This window comes from Sciurus carolinensis, chromosome 16 (genome assembly GCF_902686445.1).
Source record: "Sciurus carolinensis chromosome 16, mSciCar1.2, whole genome shotgun sequence".
Taxonomy (NCBI): domain Eukaryota; kingdom Metazoa; phylum Chordata; class Mammalia; order Rodentia; family Sciuridae; genus Sciurus; species Sciurus carolinensis.
Genome location: NC_062228.1, coordinates 3,859,667 through 3,880,854, shown reverse-complemented (window position 1 = coordinate 3,880,854; position 21,188 = coordinate 3,859,667). Strand labels below are relative to the sequence as shown.

The window sequence follows — 21,188 nt, the reverse complement described above, 5'->3', positions numbered from 1 at the left end:
TCCCCTTTTCTTGTCACAGGGGGACAGAGATGATGTGCTGCGTCTTGGGAACTAGTTCACCTGCAAGGGAGACATGCCTTCCTCCTTACGGTGGCCAGTATGTGCCCCTCCAGGTCTGCACATGCTGCCTGTCCTGGGGACTAGGGAGAGCAGGAGGGTTCGTTTTGGATTTGGATTTGAGTATCTGGGCCAAGTCAGCACACCCAGCCCCCTTAGCTCCTTTCTCAGTCTCTGCTCTACTGTCAGTGTTTCCTGGGGACATTCTGAACCACAGGGCTTGTGCACCACTGACAAGGGACATGGCACCTCAGACGTGGCACCCTGAGAGGGAACACTTAGCAGTGTGGCCCGGAGTGCACGGCCTCTGCCTGAGCATGGGGAGACTCAGAGCCACCAGGGCAGCACGTCCTCTTCAAGGGGCCGAGCGCACTGCGTGTTCCCAGGACGTCCTTGTCACTCAAGTCAAGCAGAGCTGCAGAAACCGTCTGGGGTGCAGGAAGCTATGGAGATAGGACAGTTAAATGCAGCATCCGATCCTAACTGGACTCTCCTGGAGGGGCAGAGTCTACAGAGGGCACGATCATGAGGCCAACAGACAAAATCAGAGCAGATAGTAGATTGCCACTGGTGTCAAGTGGCTGCGGCTAGAGCCACCAGTGGGCCTGCAAGAAGGGCCATGGTGTCGGGATCCATGCACTGAGCCCTTCGGGGCCCTTGGCCACTTCACGCTGCAATGGGGACTCGTTCACCTTAGTGCTTCTCCTTGGCAGGGAGTCATGGGTCCCTGCGCGCATCTGAGGAAACTGCTGGACACCGCGATGGGAAGCGTTCCGGATCTGGAACCACCCAGGACTCCTGGCGAGGAATGCGTGGGCCAGGGGCGGCAGGGGCGACTGGCCGCTGCATTCTGAGGCCCGGCAGGAGCTTAGTCTTCTGTGGCTGGGAGAACTCTGTGCTACCCATAAACAATGGGCACAGAGACGGGACAAGTGGTGACATTGCTGGACGTGTTAGCAAGAGACGTGTCTTCGTTCTCACAATTCTGGAGTGTGTTTGATGTTTCCCAAAGAAAGTGTTGAAAAGCCCACGGCCTCGTAATCATTCAGCTGTGAGGCCCGTGATCCGCACATCGAGAAGAGGGCCAGGGTTCAGGAGGCTTCAGGTGGCCAGGCAATTTGTGTGTGTGGCACCAGGTGGGCAGACAGGAGCTGGTGGCAGATGCGGGCAGAGATTTCCCTGGACCCACTCAGACCTGAGCCACTCGCCACTTTGCCAAAGGAGCCACTCTGTGGCCAGGGATGTGTCCACAGCTGGTTCCTTCTCAGCTCCCTCCCGCCCCTCTTCCCAGAATCACAGCAGCCCCCAGCTGGAAGGACTTCCGCGGCCTTCTCCTGCATCATCCCCGTGGAATAAGTGAGGAAAGAAGGGCCAGAGAAATGGACGGCCAGGTCCACGGTGGCACAATGCGCGGGACTACACTGCTTATTCTGCTCTGCACAACAGGGCCTGCCAGCCCGGTAGCTGCAGCAGGGTCCCCTCAGAGGGTGCTCTGCTGGGAATCAGGATACGTGGAGCTGACTCCATGAGCTGGCTGTGTAGCCTTGGGCAGGTGGTTTTCCCTCTCTTTGTCTCTCCATCTTAATAAGGGAGTTGATTTACTTTAGAGTTCTTCATTCTTTTTGATTCCTTTGAGTAACTGGTGAACTCAGTGGATACTCTGTACTTTGAAATGCACATCATCCCAAGAAGTCCACCCCTCTGGGCCCCCGTGGAAACTCCCTGCTTGAACTAATTGTTGTCTGATGGAATTTCAAGCCACCAAACTCTTAAGTCCTAGGAGCCATCAAAATAGAGTCAGTGGGTCCCTGGAACACTTCCTGGTCAAGCCCCACTTGAATCCCTTTCAACCCATTGAAGAATAAACTCACCCTCCCTCTGTGCTGCTTGGACTCCATTCAGCTAGAAGGACGTTGAACCAAATGGAAGCCCTCTCCAGGAACCATGTCCATAGACAGAGACCACCTGAAAATGTCTTGAAGTAAATGTTGTTTCTCTTTGCGGTCAGCAGGACAATGTCCACCTTTGGCTACAGTCACACCCCTTGGCCCCAGAGAGAAGGAGCCCTCTGGAAATCACAGGCTCCTCTCAGCCAGCGGGGAAGGAGAAGCTGCCTACAACTTGCTGGTTACTCCCACTGCACCCAGTCAGTAAGAGAGGCTGCTGAGCAAGGGCAGGTGAAGGTACTTTAGACCATCTCCTGGGACATAACCTAGGTAAAAATAGAGCCTTTAATTAAGCCCCACATGCAAGCAACTGATTGCAATTTACCACCTCAAATTCAGTAGAGAATTTCAACCAGGCATGTGCAGAGTCATGAGAGAACCTCACGGTGTTGATGGTGGCTCATCTAATGCTGGGCTTTCACTTTTCCTTTAGCCTTGGCACACTTAGGTGGAGATGCCTGGTAGGCAGATGAAGGGCAGTGGAGACCTCTAGGTGGGAGCCAGTCACAATGATGAGCAGAGCTGCAGCTAGAAATTATTGCACCAGGCACACAGCATACGCATGGTCCTCAGGCAGGAGAGGAGGGCAGACACAGGGGCTTTCTGGGGCCCCAGGTCTCCTGGGGCTGTTGAGAGTTTTTCTCTGGTTCCAGGGCACCTCATTGCGAGGGGCTGTGGACAGGCACTGACTGGAGCAGAGAGGGGTCTAGAGACTCATGCGTTATTCTAAACATCAATCGCCACGGTTGTGCCCTGGCTTGCAGAGTTCTGCCTGCTTGGCCAACCTTCTTCTTATATATATATATTTTTTCTGTTAGTTGTTGATGTACCTTTATTTTATTCATTTATTTCTATGTGGTGCTGAGAATTGAACCCAGTGTCTCACACATGTGGGACAAGTGTGCTACCACTGAGCCCCAGCCCAGCCCCTTGGCCAACCTTCTTTACCGTGGGAGACCTGAAGGTGGTCTGTGGAACTCCAGTCAGAACACCAAGGATCTAGACCGACCCTGCCGTTGACAGCAAGGAAAGGAGGATGCCCCAAAGTCACAGAGGGAGTGAAAAGTCCAGGCCCCAGGAGGCACCCAAGTTGTCTGGCCCCCAGGAAGAGAGTAAGTGGGAACCTTTGGCTTTTAAAAAATTTGCCCAAGAGTAGTTATAAAAAAAAAAAATTAGCCTGGGGCAAAAGACTTATGCAGCTATGTTCAAGGTGTCCCAGAACATGACCAAATACCCACGAAATTTTGCCAGCCACTTCCCAGAGCAGAGTGGCCCCTAAGAAGTAGGTCTTCCAGGATGTAGAGACTTCCTTTATGTGGCGGCCTGTGTCACCATGAAAGAACTTAATTGGAGAAACGTCAGCTTGGAAAGCGGGGGGTGACCCACTGCCTGTTGGGGTCTAAAGGTTTGCAGACCCCTGCCTGCACCAGCTGGAGGACATCTGGAGGAGCCAAAGACTGGACGGCCCCACACAAGGCCAAGACCCCCTTCAGCCTCAATGCTGGCGCTCCCTGGGCCAGAGTCAGCTGTGGATCACAGTCGGGGAACCTGTGCCTGGCACAGAGAGGCCTTGGCTAAATATAGTGGAAGGAGTGACAGCAAGGGACCTGTCATCGGGGATGAGGTGCTGACGGCTCTCCTCTGCGAGCTGTGCAGCACCCGTAGGCCCCTGCACACTGCACGGACGCCCATCTGTGTCCAAGCACTTTTCCAGGGGACTTAGGGCCAACCAGGAGCAGCATGCCGCTCCTGGGAGTCCACCGGGACGTCTTCTAGGTGTGCTCTGCTGGGAGACAAGAGGCTCCAGGCGTGACGTGACGGTGTGGTCAGTTCCACGGAGGAGGTCGCCTGCGGGTCTTGCTTTAACTGCTTCGTCTCTGCTTCAGTCTGTTCTCACCCCACTTCGACCACTGTCGTCGTCCTCACTGTCTGTCCACCATGCTTTGATCTCTGCGGAGCGCTGCAGATCTCAGCCCACCTTCCCAGCTTTGTCCCCCAAAGGCCCCTGGACATTCAACCCCGTCTGTGCCCCTGTGAAGCCATTAGGCACCCACTGCTCACAGGTCCTTGTTTTTTTCCTATTGGTCTCGGGACCCCTGGCCTTCCCCCAGCAACGCGGCCCTATGCCTGCCTTCTCTGCTGATGCAAAAGGCGACTCTGCTGACAAATCAACAGAGGAACACACATATCTAAATATAAACAGAACGCTGGTCCTCATGGCCTGGCCTGGGCAGCCAGCTGGTCTGGGGTCGGCCCTGGCCGCTCTTCCCTGCACTGCATCTGCTCTGTGCTCCCACGTCTCGGCTGAGCTTGGAGACCTGAGGTCCCTGCAGGGCTGGAGGAACCACCAGCAGACATCGCCGAGCCCTGGGAGAGTCGGCCTCTGTTGTGGCTGAGGGCTGGGGACTGTAGAACGTCCCACTAAGAGCGTTGCCAGCCAAGGAGGGCTTGCTGTACCCTGCTGGCCAGTGGTGCAGCCACCAGCCCATGGCGGGGCTACTGCGAAGAAGCCAGTTCTGCCTTCTTGGTGCAGAGCTTTCAAGTGGGGGGCAGCTGCTTGGGAAAACCGCCGGCAGAGGTTAAGCAGAGAGCATGTGGGCCCCCTGGAACCAGGTGGGGCTGGGCGGGGATCTGGCAGAAGGGTTTCAGTGCCAGGACCCTCTCCTTTCCAGGGGTGATGCGGACCAAGAAAGCAGGTCATAGGGAAGAAGGGAATTCTGCAGGCTTCACATTCAACGGCCAATGGCAACCAGTTCTGTGGGTCAAGTCCCAGAGTGGGAAGCTAGAGACTGCTGGGAAGAAGAGAGAAGGCAGGGAAATGGACCCCACGCAGCAGGATGGGCTGCGCTCAGCAGGTGGGCAGGAGAGGAGAAGGCAGGTGGCGGGGGAAGGCTGGCCTGGATCTGGAGGCCAGGACCACCGAGGATGGCACCCGCAGACGTCTTTGGCGCCCCTGCTTGCTTGGGAGGCTCTCCAGAGCTCTGGAGACCTGCCGGCAGGTGTTCTACCCCCAGGGTTCTGGAGCTCCAGCCAAGAGCGATGGGTTGGAGCGATGGGGTGCATCCAGGAGGCTTCCGAGCTACACTTGGGGGATGGGCAAGGAGGGGCCCTCGGGCATGAGGTCGTCCATGTCGGTGAGGAGCTCATGTTCGCTGGCGGAGGTGGTGTTTTGGAGGCGGCGGAGCCGGGCCTGCAGCCGCTCCTGCTCCCTCTTGAGCTCCAGGTAGGAGTGGGAGAAGGTGTGGAAGATGGACGTGGCTGGGAAGGCCATGATGAGGATCCCGCTCAGGATGCTGCTGAGGGCCACCATCTGGCCTGGCACGCTGCGGGGGACCATGTCCCCGTAGCCCACCGTAGTCATGGAGATGATGGCCCACCAATAGGAGGCAGGAATGCTGGTGAACTCCAGGACTCGGCCAGACTCATTCTCCGCCACATAGACCAGAGGGGAGAAGAGAGTGACGGCCACGGCCAGGAAGAGGAGCAGCAGGCCGAACTCACGCGCACAGCGACGCACCGTGAGGCCCAGTGTCTGCAGCCCCAGCGAGTGGCGGGCCAGGCGCATCACGTAGAGGATGCGCAGCGCCCGCAGCACGCGCAGCACCAGCCCCACCTTCTCCAGGTACGAGCTCCCACCGGGCGGCCTCTCGCTGTCCTCCTGGGGCTCCTCGGACACGGCCAGCGACACGTAGTATGGGGAGATGGCTAGGATGTCGATGATGTTCAGGGGCCCCTGGAAGAACTGGCACTTGTTCCGGGCCTGGACAAACCGCAGGCAGAACTCCAGGGAGAACCAGGCCACGCAGACAGTCTCCACCACGAAGATGTAGTAGCATTTGTGGGAGCATTCGCCCTGCGGGGAGAGCAACAAAAGGCAGGGTGGAGCGGGGAGCCCATGCACCGGAGCTGGGGAGACGGCTTCTCCTGAAAAGCCTTCCTGGGTGGGACCAAGGCCCAGCTGTCCACCCGGCTTCCTCTGCGGTTTTCAGGTTGTGGCTGGGCACGAGGCTGACCACCTGGCGCTGACACCACCTTTTCCAGCCTTGCCTGCAGCCAGGTACGGCCAGAGGACGGGCTCACCTCTGGAGAAGCACCTCTGGGCCCAGGGGTTGGGGCGAGCCGCTGCTCACTCCCTTCCTGCAGCCAGGACGGCAGCTCTGAGTGGCAGGCTGGACCAGTGCTCCAGGGGAGGGCAGACCGTTCAGGTGGAAAAATCTGGGTCTCAGAATGGGAGTTACCCACTCGCCCAGGTCTCTCAGTGGGGACTGTCACACAAGAGGGAAATTACCTGCTACTTCGTTTAAAGTCTGGCCACCCTAGGCCTCCTCGTTGTAGCAGACGACCTTCACCTTTACTGACGTCAGCACCTTCTGGGTGCCACACTGCTCTGGTGCTGTCCTGTAAGCCACATGGCAGGTGGGGCTGGTGAGCAGGTGCATGACCTTGTTTCATGGCTCAGGAAATGGTTCACAGCAGTGCAACAACTTCCTGAGCTCTGGAACCTAGTAGGTGGTAGTGTCTGACCCCAACCCAGGTCTCTTAGCCATGATGAGCTGTTTGTAACTTTGTCTACCGACCCTCATTGCTTCAATCCACAAAAATGAATTGAAGGTCCCCTTTGTGCCAGCATGTGCTCTCAGGGTAAGGTGACAAGGGCAGTAGACCTGGCTCTGGGATCTCTAGGGTCCCCAGGTTGTAGTCCAGCCCCTGTGACATGTGGTGGCAACCTTCACCCAGAAGCGGTCTCCCTTGCTGGTTCCAACCAATTGTGGCCATTCTGTGGCCACCCTGTGTTGCTCAGCTCCCTGCCCCTGGCTCCTAACAATGGGGGTCCCATTGGCCCCATTACTCAGAGTGTGGTCCTGGAACCAAAGCACCAGCCCCCACCCCACATCTGCAATGGAACAGGATCTATGGGATTCGGTGTGCATTAAGGTTTGAGAAGCCTGCTCAATGCGTCTCAACCTTGGCTGTGCCTTGGAATCGCCTGGGAGGCTTGGAAACACCCTGGCGTCCAGACCAGATCCCGAGAGATACTAATTTAGTTGGTCTAGGTTTTCACTAGAATTTTCCAGAAGCCTTGGAGATGATTCAAATGTGGAGTCAGGGTTGAGAACCTATTAATCACACACACACACACACACACACACACACACACACACACACACCAGCATACACCTGATGGATGATTGTAGGAAGTCCAGAGCCAACTGCCTATGTGAAAAGCAAGATGTTGACAACTGCAGTTTTTTAGATTAAAATGCTCTGAAGTGGAAAAGGATATTATTTCCAGGGCCTGGGCCCAAAGGAATCCTAAAATGAAATGTTCCCTATGTCTGACTGCTAGAGAAAGGGAAAGGGGCCCGTCCATACCAGTCCTACTGGCCTGTCCAGGGCCGGGCACCATTCTTCCTGACCTCTGCCTGGTCTCTGTCGAGAGATGGAGCCCAGAGCATTTGTGGCCCACGTTCAAACCCTAGCTCTCCCACTTACTCGGGAACCATTTGTTCCCTCTGGACTTTCAGTTGCCTGTGCCCTGAAGGTCATGGGGCAAATGCGACCCATGCAGATGTGGCGCTGGGAGGAGGCTGTGCCCAGTGGCACATGGCTGATATAACACTCACAGACAACAGCTTCCTTGCTCAGTCGGAGGGCTCAATGAAGCTGACATTCTCCCTCTGAGATGGCTTCAGGACCTGAGCGCTGCTTCAGGATCCTGGAAAGCTCAGGAGTTTGGGATCCTGATTTCCTAGTCCTGCTATGAACTTGCAGTGTGACCTTGAAATAGTCCCTATCCTCTCTGTGCTTCAGTTTCCAATGAAGAGGTTGGGACACAATCCAAATTTCTCAAAGCTGATGCAGAACCCTGTGCATCAGAAGATCCCAGGGAGATTTTTACAAGTGCATATTCTTGCCCCATCACAAAGTCGAAGCCCTGGGTGGGGCCCAGGAATGTGCAGGCCGGCCAGCCCCCCATAGAGGTGGAAGCCCTGGAAAGCTAGACTCCAGGCCAGATTCTCCCTACAAGGCCTCTTTCTTATGCTGCTGGTGCTTGGCTATTCAAGCCATGCACACACCGCCACCCTCCCACAGCCCGGCCCTCGGTCCTGCCTGGACTGCAGCAAGAGTCCTCCTGACCTGCTCTGCTCCGCATACTCAACCGCCCAGGCGGGGTCGTGCAGCAGGAACCAGGGCGGTGGAATTTCCGGGCTCCAGTGAGGGACTAACCCCAGCCCAGGCAATACTTAAAGGAAAAAAGAAAAAGGGAAGGAAGGAAAGAAAAAAAAGTTTAGTTTCCTTTCTCTTTTCTGGGTAAGTTTCTGGATGGATTTTGCAGGCAGGGGAACAATTCAAACTAGTCTGCCTACATCCTTCTGGGTTAGAACACAGAAAATTCTGGTCCTAGAAAGCCCTCGATCCTGTGCAGGCAGGGCTGGTGTGTCACCCTGTCCATGGGCCTTGCTCCCTGTGGGAGCCAGGAGGGCGCTGATTCCTCCACACAAGGAGAGGCAGAGAGGCAGCCCAGGAGGCTGGGGAGGAACCACAGGCCCGATTTGGAACTGAACAAGTCGGATGTGGCATTTCCACCTCCCGGATGTTGGAAGGGGTGAGGCTCGTCCATTTTGATGGCAGGGACCCTGGGCTGCCGGGGAAGGACCATGAGGGAACTTTCCGGGGTGAGGGAAATACTGTACTATGTTAACGGGGGTGAAGGCCACACCGTGTATCCTTGTGTTAGACACAGCTGAGAAGGGTGCTTTTCAGTGCCATGTACATGTCACCTGCAAAATGGTGAGCTAAAGATAATGGGTGACATTGATGGCTGATTGCAGGGGAGAGCAGGAACGAGGACCTCGGGGTTCTGAGGATGGCCGAGCTGAGTCAAGACCCTGGGGGCCATAGTATTGTTCCACTGACTTGGTAAGGTGGAAAATCTTCCATATCAAAAAATTAAAATACAAGAAATAAAGTATTCAAAGTCACAAGGAGATACGGCTTCCCAGCCATGAGGCTGGCTAGAATCAGGAAGTTAGCCCCTGGAGATGGTGGGCAAGATGATGGAGAAGTTGGACCCTAGGCTGCTGCAGGGGACCCTAAATGGTGCCGCTTTGTGGAGAACCGTCCAGGGCTACCAAGTGACCTAGCAGGTCCGCCCCTGCTCTGCACCAGCAACACAGACACATAGTCCCCCCACAAATGTCCACAGCAGCATTACTCACATTCGTGAAAACCGGAAACAACCTTGATGCCCATCAACCATGGATGGGTACATCCAGCATGGCGCGCATACCACGCAGCACTAACAGGACAAAAGGGAGCGAGGTATGATCTGTGCGGGGGTGACGCACCCTGAGACGTGGTGCCAGCAAGAGAAGCCAGACATGATGCGCCACCCGCGTTCGGCTCGGTGCGTGTGGAATGTCCAGGACGGGCCGATCTGCAGAGGCGGAAGGGTTGGTGCTTGCCAGTGGTGGGGGTGGGGGTTGGGGTGGGGGTGACTGTTTCCTTTGGGGTGATGAAGATGTTCTGGAATAGGCCATATCTGAACGCCCCAGTGCTGTTGAACCTTGCACTTTGCAAGGCCGGAGGTTCTGGTACGTGTCATATCTTAGTAATAAAGGGATCCTGCGTCCTCATCTGAGCCGGCGGAGTCGAGCAGTGAGTGGGTCGCAGCAGCACCAGAGCAGAGCTGCTGTGTGGGCCACTGCCCAGGCAGAGGTGTGCCAAGTCGCTGCCAGGGGTCTGAGGATGGGCAGCTGGGCAGACGCTGCGGGTGCAGCGGGGGCCAGTTCCAGAAGGTCCCTCTGTGGCGGCTCAGGGCTGACACCGCGGAGCCTTCCTCTCACCCTCGGCTCTGCACAGCCCTGGTCAGCTCCCCCTTCTGAAGGCAGCCAGTTGCCACTCTCCTGTGTCGTGAGTTGTGAGTGCCCTGTGGGTCCTGCCCTCCTGGGGCAGCATGGGCTTCCCTCCCTGGGCGCCTTCCCACAGGCAGATTCCAACATGGTGCCTCTGGCCGGGCCTCAGGTCCTGGGTGGCTTCTCCGGGGCCTGGATGTGCTGACTCACCCTTCCCTGCTTCGCCCTCCCCAGCTCTCTCCTGGACCAGGGCCCTGCCTTGCTGCCTCTCCCTCCGCTGTGCCTCTTCCTGTGTCCCAGGTCTTCCCTTCCCTCTGCCCCGTCCTAGGTCTGCCCCGCCTCTCCACCCTGGGACTCAGGGGCTCTGAGGCTTGGTGACCCAGTGGACATAGGTTGGACGTCATGCAATCTGGCCCTGGCTTCAGTCCAGCCTGCCTTTCTTCCTCCGACTCCACATCCCCCCGCTCTCTGGCCTGTCCCTGAAGCCCACCCTGGCCTGGGGCCGGCTGGATGCTGACTTCTCTTCCATAGGCTGAGCCTCACTGGTGAGCTCAGGCAGGCCACCTACCTCATGGCCTAAATCGGATCCTTATGGTAAGGATCCAATCAGGAGGCAGCAATACCTGCACAGTGCTTGGTGCACAGCGGGGGTCTAATAAGTGCAGCCGGCCCTCCTTACCCTCGGCTCTGCATCTGTGGATCCAACCAACTGCAGATCGAAAATATTCAGAAAAAAATGTCGTCTGTACTGAATATGCCCCTGTCATCGTCCCCTAAATGAGAGGGCATAACGACAATGTTTATGGTGCGTGGGATTCTGCAGGCAGCCTGAGGGGGTTAAGTCCACGGGAGGATGTGCGCAGGTCACATGTGAATATGCGGGGCCAGGTCACACGGAGCCTGGGGTGTCCCTGGTTCTCCGTGTCTGAGGTCAAGGCAGCACCCTGAGCCCCTTCCCCAGGGACCCCGAGGGCTGACTGCACCTCAGCTCCCGATCTCACGGAGGTTCTCCATTGCCTCCAAGGTGGTGCCCCTCGGCGGTCACTAAAGGAGAGACCTGCAGGACGCCAACTCCAGGCGGAGGCTGGGTGGTGGCATCTGTGCTGGGCTTTGAGGGGCTGGGCGCTGACCCCACGGAGGAGGCGGTGTGCCCGGTGTGCCGAGGCAGAGAGAGCAGTGTGAACCGTGCCGGGAAGGTGGGCGGCCCGGGGAATCAGGAGGCGCTCTGCTTGGCTGCGATCCAGGAAGACCCGAGGGGGGTGAGGAAGAGGAAACCAGAGCAGCCGTGGCCCAGGGTCATGCAGAGGGGAAGGTGCGGAGCAGGGGCCCCGTGGGAGGCTGACTCTCGAAGATGGGAAGATGGCGGTGGGAAGCTGACTGCATGGGGCAGGTGCAGACGGCACCCCGGCACCCCGGAGGAGAGCACCGGCCTGACCCAGCAGGTCCCCCGTCTCCGCCCTCCTCCCGGGCCCCACCTTAGTCAGGTGCCCACACTCCCACAGTTCAGGGTGTGGGCAGGCAAGGCCAAGGCCGCCTCCTGCTCCACACCACAGGTACCGCGCTGGGCTCTGGTAAGCATCTGACTTTTCGCCCTGCACAGGGTGAGACCCCAGGGAAATCCAGAATCGGGTCGTTCCTAGCTCCAGACGCTCTGCACTTGGCACCTGGCTGGGTCCTTGCTGTCTGCACTGCCCTGCCCCCTCCTGCTGCCACCACTTCCATTGTACTTTGCGCTCTCAGGCACAGACCTCTGCCCTGGGGGCAAAGTCTACTCCTAGGGACCTGCTGAGACAACAAAGCTGCATTCTTGGGGGATTCTCCCTCCACAGTGGAGTTCTGTGGGTCATGCCCCGGGTGCGAGTCCCCACAGAGGCATTGATTCACCTGAGCAGGTACCAACAGGACCTGTCCCCAGGAGCAGCAGGCTGTCTGAATAGGGGCTCTCAGCCTCATGTCCCCTGAGGGCAAATATGAAATACAAGCACGTGCAGTCGGGAGAGACATCAGCCTTTTATGTAAACGTAAGACACAGACTTGGAAGAACAGAGGTGTCGTCCCGGCCTCCCCAGTTCTCTGAGTAATCATCCCCAAAGGAAAAGAGATCCTCTCCAGGCCGCACCTCTCGGGTGTCTCTGGGCTGCACACACAGGTAGTTTCATCAGGGAGAAAACATAAAGGATGCAGCCAGGGACATGGGTGTAAATCCCCCTGCTCCCAGGAGACCAGGCTGCCGGACCCCCCTGGGCTCCAGCCCTGGGCTGTCCGCCCTGCAAGCCCATGACCCACCCAGATTTGATTTCCTGAGCCTGAGTTTGCACTCTTGGTCCTTCCTCAGCCTTAGGCTTTGAAAAGCCCTGGCCCTCTGTGTTGTCTAGAGATGTGGCTCCTACCCAGCTTCTCTCCTGGAAATCCCCACCAGGAAAACACTTGTGGAAACCCAAAGGTCCTTCTCCAGAGGCTGGGATGAGGCGCCCTTGAGGACCGGGGTCAGTAGATCGCCTCCCCTGTCCTGGTCCTTCTACTGCAGAGTTCACATGAAAACATCCCTGTGGGGAAGCAGGCTTTGCAGCACACGCTTCGGGGCTAAAGAAGGAAACAATGCTTCCGGTCGGAGCTCTCGTCCTTCCCGTGCGGAAAATGAGCTGTTTGAAAGCATTTTGATTGTCTTTATTAGGACAAATATTTGTGGGTTGGACAAGACATGTTTTGTTCAGCAAATATTCTTTGAGAGGCTACTGTGTGTGGGCACAGACTGGTTCTCCCTTTGCATCTTCCACCTGGAAGGGTCTCTGACCTGTCTTGCCCTGGGACGTGTCTGTAAGGGAGGGGCAGCTGTCAGAGCCACCCAGGGCAGGGGCTGTCTTCGAAATGTGTGTTTTTATGGACTCTGCCTATTATAAGGTAAGCTTCATAAGCTGAGATGATGGAGCCCTGGAGGAACACAGGGCAGGAAGGAGCGGCGCCTTCAATTCAGAAGCAATTCAGTTCTAATTGGAAGCTCTCCCGAAATGGGAGGTCATTTCACTTCTCAGAGCATTTGGTGCCCTGGGGGTCCGGGGTCTCCCTGGAGGGAGAGCATAGAAGTGGGCAAGCAGAACCTTGCTCTGGCCTCCTGGGGAACCGTCACTCACAAACCAACTCGTCTCCAAGTTCCCATCCTGTGAGACCCGCTGGGAGAGGGACTGGGGTCAGGTGGCAAGCGGGTAAAGGCGGGCTGGTCCCTGCTGTGCCACTGTCTTCACTAGGTAACTGGAAGGAACCCAGTGCCCTGTGCCTCGGTTTCTTCATCTGAAAATGGAGCCAGGATGCCCAGGGAAAGTGCGTCAAGAGGGTGGGTCTGGGGCCTGGCCTGAGGCCCGGTGGAAAGCAGCTGCTCAGCGAGCACACGTTAGCCTGTGCGGACAATGCTGCCCGCTCTGCTCAGAGAGGGGAGGTGACCTGCCTGCAGTCACAGAGCTGGGGGCGGGGGACTGGCCTGCCTGGCACACGGAGACCTGGGGTGACTGTCCTACCCAGGGTGGGGGCAGGCACGCCTTCCAGAGCCCTGCGCGTTTGCCTCTGTGGGCCCCTTCCTCCGCAGGCCCGCGGACCCTCTGTTCCGAGGCACTGCTCTTCAGGCGAGCTCCAGCCTCCCCTACGGCTGCCACCTTCCCTCCCGCCTCCAGGAAGAAGGCGCTGCGGGGGCCCCTGGGCGGCGCGGGGGGCCCCTGGGCGGCGCGGGGCGGGCACTCACCTTGTCCTCCTCCGCCCTGAGGTCGGGCATGGTGCTGACGCACAAGCTGACGGCCGTGGTGGCCACGAAGAGGATGGAGAGGCAGGCGAAGACCTTCCCGGGCAGCCCCGACCGCGGGTTCTCCACCATCTCGCCCAGCTGGTCCATGCAGAGCGCCCAGCGCGAGCCGCGCCCCGCCGGGTGGGCCTCGCGCTGCCGCTGCCGCTGCAGGGCCTCCTCGCGGCGCAGCTCGGCCGCCTCCTCCAGCGTGCGCAGCAGCCGGCGCAGGCAGCAGCGCTCCAGGCTGCGCTCGTCGATGCCCCAGTAGGCCAGCTCCTCCCGGAAGGACAGCGCGCACGTGTCCTGCAGCAGCACCAGCTTGCCGGCCGCCAGGAAGCTCACGATGGCACCGAAGGCGCTGGGGCTGCGGTCGAAGAAGAACTCCTGGCGGTCCTCGTCGAAGTCGTCGCACAGCCGGCCCGCCTCCTCGCGGCTGCGGCAGAGCCGGAGCTGGGCCAGGCGGCTGCGCGGGAACTCGTCCAGCGTGCTCCAGGGCAGCAGGAACCGGCGCCCCCCGACGTTCACCAGCACCTCCTTCCTCAGGTCCGCCTCGGGGGCCGCCTCCCCGGCGCCCAGCCTCCGGGCCCGGCCGTAGTACAGGCCCTTGGCTGCCCGCGTCTCCAGAGGGCCCGGCGAGGGCGGGCTCAGGGGGCTATAGGAGCCACAGCGATGGAGTCCGAGGCCCAGGCCCCCGTCTCCCGAAGGCACTGGCATGGCCCAGATGTTCCTGCTGGGGGCGGTGGGTGCACCTGTCTGACAGCCAGGAGAAAGGGCAGGAGACCAGGGAGATGAGGCTCAGGGGAGGCCGGGACCTCCCAGGCAGCCCCGCGCTGGCTCCCCTGCGGCTCCCCTGCGGCTCCCCTTGGCTCCTTCCCGGACCTCATCTCCCTGAACAGCCATTACCTGCACTGGTCCTGAACTGGACAAGGTGGCACTTCTGGGCTGTGTGGCCTGGGGCATGTGGCTTCACCTCTGCTCTCAACATCATTCATTCGTGACAGGACTCTCACCAACCCTGAGGGTGGGCTTGGTAGAGGGGCTGTCAAGGTCCCTGGGAGGCTCCGATCCCTTAGGTGCTGGCACCAGCCTCTCTGGGCCCTCTGCTTGGTCTGTGAGGCTGGGGCGGCCCGTGTGCCCGGGACACAGGGCGCCGAGAGGGTTATGGGCAGAGACACCAGGCTTCTCCCAATTAGTGGCCTCAGAGACCCGCCAGGCAGACGGGATTCCTCCTCCCTATGGAAGTGGAACTGAGGCACAGCAAGGAGAAGCACCCTGCTGCTGAGGGACAGCTCAGGGAGGGTCGGCCATGGAGGGCTCAAGGACATGGGGACTCTGCCCCGCAGAGTCCGGCTCTCAGGAGGGGCGCCACAGTGGCTGTTCTGTCCTCCTCCTCCGCTTCCTCATTTGGAGGACCTCCCTGGGAGGGGGGAGGGCACCTCATGCTTTCAACAGCAGCTCTCCTCCATACCGTCATTGTGTCATTGTGTGCTTGCCTCAGTCACCCTTGCTGTGTGACCTTGAGCTAGTTACTCCCCTTCTCTGGGCCTTGTTTTTTTTTTGATTTTAAAAAAGTGAAGGGACCTCTAATACTCTCCCTCCGTTTTACACCTATTTGCACGGCTTGACTTAGACAAGCATTTTAGATCTAGCCCAGTCACACATCTGAAAATCGCCTTTACACTATTTCTCATCCTCAGTATTCTGCAACCATTTCTTACACCGTGCATTCCAGCCAGAGCTGTCTCCAGAGCATCTATAGCCTTACGTTTCCAGACGCGCTGCAATCAGGAGAAAAACTCGGCAGCTGATGGCAATAAAAGTTCCTCTCAGTTTCAGAGCAGGTTGACTCTGGTGGACAGTGCAGTGACTCAGGCCGGTGTGGTCCACTCTCGCTGGCCCCTCAGCAGCCTGCTATTCTGCATGCGCTGCTTTGCTCACAGCGTCCGACCAGGGGAAGGAGCACAGCCTGCAGAGAGGAGAGCGCTTGGAAAACAGGGAACCCTTCCCAAGTTTTCCTCCTTTTTCAAGTGCAAAAGGCAAAGCCCAGAGAGCTGAAGTGACTTGTCCAAGGTCACACAGCATATCCAAATCCAACCCAGGACTCAGTTTCCCAGCCTGGGACTCTGCCCTCTCTGCATTCACAACACACCCAACTGTGCAATCAGCTGTCCCCAAACAGCTGGCAAGCAAAGCTCCTTCTAGAGGCATCCTCTCGGTCGGAACAGTGCTCTGCCAGGGGTGTTCAACGCCCTCTCCCGCCCCCTGCACTCCCCACCCTGCGCCAGACACTAACTTCTTCCCCTGAAGTTCAACTCACCCTCTCGCCTCGGGGAGCTCATTTCCAGCTGATTCTCTGCCAGGCAAGGGGTGCCCACATCTCAGTGGTTTGTGGTGGAGAGCAGGGGAAGAAGGAAATTCCAAATACAGCAGTTTCTGGCAGAGTTAGTTTCCCGTCTCTCTCTCTCCCCACCTCCTTCAGAAACCAGAAGTTCATTCATTCTGCTGCCCTCTCCTGCAGCTGCAGAAGGGCCCTGGGGGCGTGGGTGGGATTTTAGAAGGACCCCGAAGCCCTTTCCTCCCGGGAGGTGCGGGTTTGAGGTCTGTGCCGAGGAGCCGGGCTTGCTGTCCTGCCTCAGCCGCGGACTTTGCACTCCAGGTCCTCGGGGACGCCAGCATGGTCCTGCAAGGGGGTGGAGGATGGGAAGGCTTAGGAGTAATCTCTCCATCAGCCAGGCAGCGCTGCCGCTCTGCCAAGCGCCCGGGAGGCCAGGGGAGCTTCCTTCCTCCTTGCTCGGGAGCGTGCAGCAGGAAAGGCACAGGGCAGCCCGGCCGGGCATCTGCAGCTGCCTGCACACAGCCACCGGGGCTCTTCGGGCCACGCGGATGATGCCTAGGCTGCCGGAGGAAGTTTTGCTGTTTTTGATCAGCCCAGGCCTGGGACAGGAGGGGACAGGCAAGCCTAGCCTCTGAGCCCTGGGTGGGGATTTGGGAGGCTGCGTTATGGAGCAGGAACAGGAAGAAGTGGGAGCTTGGGGCTCGCACACACTGAGCTCCCCGGCTCCTGTGCAAAAGGCTGGGTGACCTTGGGTGAGACTTAGGGCCTCTGAGCCTCAGTTTTCTTGTTTGTAAGGAATAGAGGCATGAGAGGGGTCCTGGGAGGATCAGGTCCGAGTCACTAGAGGAAGCTCCCCCTGTGGGCTTGGCCCTGTGTGGGTGAAGAGGAAGATGGACATATCTAAGGCCTGCTGGCTCGAGCTCTGCACAGCCTTGGTGTGTGTCCTTGGTGAGTCACTTCACCTCTCTGGGCCTCAGTTTTCTCACTGGTCAAATGAGGACAGTTGAACCACTAAAGGCTGAAGTTGCAAAACCACGTTTAATGTAGGTGCTCACTATACTTTGTTTCTTCTTAATTTGCTTAAGAGGTTTGGAAGCCCAGTCTCTTGGCCTCTGAAGGTAAGTGACCTCTGCCCCTCCCACTTAGAGTGGAGGCTGGCAGCTTGTCCAAAGCCCCCTTGCTGGTTAGAATCTGAGCGAGGTCAGGGTCCTTCCTTAAGAGAGACTGGGTCCTGTCGCAAGGGCCTGGAAGCGATGGGGAGCCCAGGCCCCCAGCTCCCTGGAAGGGGCTGCGGAGCTGCTGGCTACTCAGGCTCTCTGGCCTGGGTCGGGGGATGGAGACCAGGGCAGCAAGAAGCTGAGGGACCCGGGTGGCCTTCGATGGTCTTGCTGGGACCTCAGGTTCTGCAGGGGTGTTGAGGGGCCTGGCCCGGGGCAGTGACAACCGAGGAATAGAGCCGAGTCTCTGAGCTGCTTCCTCTGCCTCGGCCGCGGCGGCTCACTTCCCTTTGCTCTGAGTGAGGCTTGCTGTGACCAAACGCATGTCCCCACCTGAGGCCCAGGGCTCAGAGAGCACCTGCCACACAGACTGCAGGCACCAGTAGCGGCAGACAGGCCTGCCTGTCCCCACTCCCTGATTCTCTCGGACCCAGTGCCTGCTCCAATGGCTGTCATAGACCAGACTCCAAAATTATCTGCTTCCTGATTTCTCCTTTGATTATTTATCCTGGCTTAGTGTCTTGGGCCTGACTGTCCCTTCCTCTGTCCCTCGTTCTCTGCACCTGCAGGACATGAGTTCTAACCAAGAATTTGCCCCTTCCCTGCTGGGTCACCTTGAGTCAGTGTCTTTGCCTCTCTGGGCCTCCCTCGCCCCATCTGTGTCCTGAAGGTTAAGGCAGCTCTGTTGACTTGATGTGAGCGCTGAAGGGCCTAGGCCTGATGTTGCTATGACTGTCATCTTAGTAGCTCGTTTCCAAGCCACACAGGAAGTCAGAGAGAAGCCAGGAGGAGCCTGCCACTCAGAAAACCCTTGAAAAGGAGAGCTGACCTTGACCCACTGCTGACCCCCACTTCACCTGCGAAAAGTCAAGGCCTGAGGAGGCGAGAGAACCTCTGCCCTCGCAGCAGGCCGTGAGCACGCCCAGCCCTGTGCTCTGCCCCAGCTCCAACACCCTCGTCGCCCTGTTGCTTTGCTCAGGCAGCAGGGACCTTCATGTGAGCCTGGGGTGGGCCAGCCTGCCCCTCCCAGGCCCCCTGCAGGGCTCTGTAAGTCCCACTTGCCTTTTGGCTCAGTGCTGCTGTCTTTCTTCCCAGGGACCCTCCCTTGTGTGGACGCTTGACCTCGGCTATCCAGGAAGGTATTCCACTCTGTCCCTTCCCCACAGGCGGGAAGTCCAGGATGCAAGACACGTGGACACGCCCAGATTGCTCTTTTCTGAAGTGCCTCCTGACACACTTTTATGATGAAGGGACAGGCCACTGTGGCCATGTGCTAGTGTCCTGTGGCTGCTGTGACAAATCACACAAATGTCAGCATTGTCACTCAAAACAGCACAAGTCCCGTGGAGAAGGCATCGGGTGCCGCAGGCTGCGCTTCCTGCGGGGCTCTGGGGGATCGGCCCCGCCTCTTCTTGCCTCTCAGGCTGCCGGCACCCCTCGGCTGGCGGCCCCTGCCTCTGTTGGGCGCTGCGACCTATCGCTCTTGCCTCTGCTTCTGTCCTCTCTGTCCTCCCACTCGGACGCTCCTCCCCCTCTTTTTCCCTTATAAGGTCTTTTGTGATTACATCGAGCGCCCTGGATAATCCAGGATTGTGTCCCGATTTTAAGATCCTGAAATAAATGACATCTGCAAAGCCTTTGACCCTGGAAGGTAACATTTACAGACAGTAGGACTTCGTTGGGAGGGCTTTAGTCTGCCCATCAGAGGGGCCGGCGGCCTGGCTCCAGCCAATCAGTTAGGGCCACGATAGCCTTCGTCCAATCAAAGGAAAGAGCCCTGATCTGGGGGCTCCACCCATAGTCTGAGGTGAACCAATCAAATCTGCTCTTTCTCATTTCTGAGAATTTGGACCAAAGGGCAGGAGTGGTGGATCCTGGCCCCTTAAGATCATCCCGCAGTGCCCCAGGTGGCTGCGCTGGGCCTTGTGTGAGGAGGACGAATGTCCCATTGACCCCCCAGCCCAGGGCTGCACCACGGGGCGGACCCTCTCAGGACTTCCAGTCCTTGGAGTCCGCCTCCCGGGACGACTCCTTTCCTGGCAGAGGTGGCTTCAGGTCCTTGGACCCAGAGAGCTGGGTTAGGGCGGCTCCAGTGACCCGAGGCAGGGAGTCTGGGTAGGACAGCCCCTGTTCAGGCCCCAGGAGCCACTCAGAAGCCTCCCCGTCTGTCCTCCCCGTCTGTAAGACGTGTCCACTGTGGCCCCTGCCCCAGTTAGATGAGCTAACTTCTGAGAAGCCTGAAGAATACTGCCCCAGCGCAGGCCCCTGTTTTGGTGGAAAGAGTTGGAAGCTGGTAGGCGCTCAGACCTGGCTCTTCCCTTCCTGCTGAGGTGTGGCCGGGACTCGCTCATTACCGGAGTCTGCAGAAGAGGGAGTGGTCTTTCTTCTACAAAAGGAGCAAACAAGGAGGAGCCCTGGCGGGCAGAACAGTGGCCTTGCAGTGCCCATGTCCTGATCCCTGGGACCAGCAAATATGTCCCCTTCCAGGGCACCGGGGAATTCTGGCTGTTGGTGCACTGCTGACCTGCTGGCCTTGGGTAGGCAGAGCAGCCTGGAGTCAGGTGTGCCTGGGGTCATCGCAGGGCCCTGAAGTGCAGATGAGAGGCAGGGCGGCATGACAGCAGGGCTCAGTGGTCATGGCTGCTTGGACGATGGAGGGCCAGCCACAGGCCAGGGAATGTGGGACCTGTAGGAGCTGGAAAAGGCAGGATGAAATGTCCCCTGGAGCCGCAGACGGGACCACAGTCCTGCTCATGCCTTGATCTTAGCTTCATGAGACCTGTTTCAGATTTCTGATCTCCAAAATCATAAGATGATACGTTCGTGTCGTGTTAAGCCACTGTTAATTTGTGATAGCTGCCGTGAATTCACGAAGCCCAGGAGGGTCCCAGACCACCCAAAGGGATCTTGGTGTTAAGGACTGAGCTCTGCCTTGTCTTTCCAGTCAGGCCTTCCGCTCCTGCTTCCTGAAGTTAGGACACCGCTGTCCCCATGGACGGCACCTACTGAGCGTTTTCTCTGGTGTGGCTGTGCTGCTTGCTGGCTGTGTGACCTCGGGCAAGTCACCTTTCCTCTCTGGGCACCAGGACAGTGGGGCCGTGGCAGTCCCTGTCTCCCAGTGTCCTCATAAGGAGCAACGGCACGTGAAGCTCGGAATGCTGTCTCTGTCCTTGCGAACCCTGGGGACCTGCCACCCCATGAGATGCTCCCAGGTGCTTTTCAAGGCCCCCTGCAGGTTCTCTTGGCAGGTGGGGGCCCCGCCTGGCCTCCAAGACCAGGCACTGATCCACGGTTCAGGACGCACCCAGGGTCAGCCTGCTTCCACACCCATGGAGTCCCCAGCCACTTTCCTGCCTCTGAGCCAGGACCCAGTCCCCTTCAGGAGCCCTTTCCCTCAGTGTCCCTCAGGCCATCTGGGGCTGGAGGCACCCTGGCCTCACAACTCCCAGGGGCCCAAGCAGCCTCACCTCTGGCCCCTCAGGTGCTGCCTGCCTCCTCCTCCCTGCTCCCCCAGCTGTCAGCCCCCTTCCTTGACTCCCACACCTCCAGAGCAGGGGCCTCCGCCGACCTCCAGGTCCCCTTGGCTCTGCAGTGTGGCTTCTGCCCTCCCTCACAGTGGGAACTGCTCGCATAAGTGGCTGCTGACCTTCCAGGGGCCCAGAGCGAGGTCCCTGTGCACCCTGCTCATGCTCCTGGGGATCCTTTCCCAGAGTCCTTTGCTAGCCCTGCCTCCCTGTCCACCCCCATGGCAGTGCCCATGCCCCAGGCAGAATAAGAGAGTATTCAGTCGCTCTCCTTGGGGTCGCCAGTGCCAACAGAGAGGACCTGGCACGGCAGGAGCCCCACAGGCCTCGGAAGTCTGGACGGCAGGGCGTGTCCCTCTGTCTCAGTGGCCATCTCTGACAACCCACCACTTGTGCAAACTGCCCGAGGAGAGTCTGGCCTTCTGGAGGAGCCTGTCTTGCATGGGATAATTGCGTCTTGAGCAAGACTCTAAACAGGAAG

The 21,188-nt window shown here is 58.5% G+C and overlaps 2 protein-coding genes across 5 annotated transcripts; one reads left to right on the top strand and one right to left on the bottom strand.

Annotated features, from left to right (window-relative positions):
* Positions 1 to 1,165: 1,165 nt before the first annotated feature.
* Positions 1,166 to 16,230, bottom strand: Kcng4 (potassium voltage-gated channel modifier subfamily G member 4). Of its 3 annotated transcripts, none has more exons than XM_047529777.1 (4): positions 15,949 to 16,230; positions 15,397 to 15,597; positions 13,593 to 14,384; positions 1,166 to 5,856 (listed from the first exon to the last, which is right to left on the bottom strand). In XM_047529777.1, the coding sequence occupies exons 3-4, from the start codon at positions 14,343 to 14,345 to the stop codon at positions 5,083 to 5,085; spliced, it is 1,527 nt and encodes a 508-aa protein (XP_047385733.1). In that variant the 5' UTR covers positions 14,346 to 14,384; positions 15,397 to 15,597; positions 15,949 to 16,230; the 3' UTR covers positions 1,166 to 5,082. The 3 variants fall into 3 exon arrangements, with proteins under 3 accessions (XP_047385733.1, XP_047385732.1, XP_047385734.1); XM_047529776.1 differs by having other exon boundaries at positions 13,593 to 14,380; XM_047529778.1 differs by lacking the exon at positions 1,166 to 5,856 and adding an exon at positions 11,916 to 12,501 and having other exon boundaries at positions 13,593 to 14,380.
* A 221-nt stretch (positions 16,231 to 16,451) lies between these two features.
* Positions 16,452 to 18,820, top strand: LOC124967461 (uncharacterized). 2 transcript variants are annotated; one of them, XM_047529779.1, is made up of 3 exons: positions 16,452 to 16,914; positions 17,951 to 18,095; positions 18,279 to 18,820. In XM_047529779.1, the coding sequence occupies exons 1-3, from the start codon at positions 16,857 to 16,859 to the stop codon at positions 18,730 to 18,732; spliced, it is 657 nt and encodes a 218-aa protein (XP_047385735.1). In that variant the 5' UTR covers positions 16,452 to 16,856; the 3' UTR covers positions 18,733 to 18,820. The 2 variants fall into 2 exon arrangements, 1 of the variants encoding a protein (XP_047385735.1); XR_007105536.1 differs by lacking the exon at positions 17,951 to 18,095.
* The last annotated feature ends 2,368 nt before the right edge of the window (positions 18,821 to 21,188 follow it).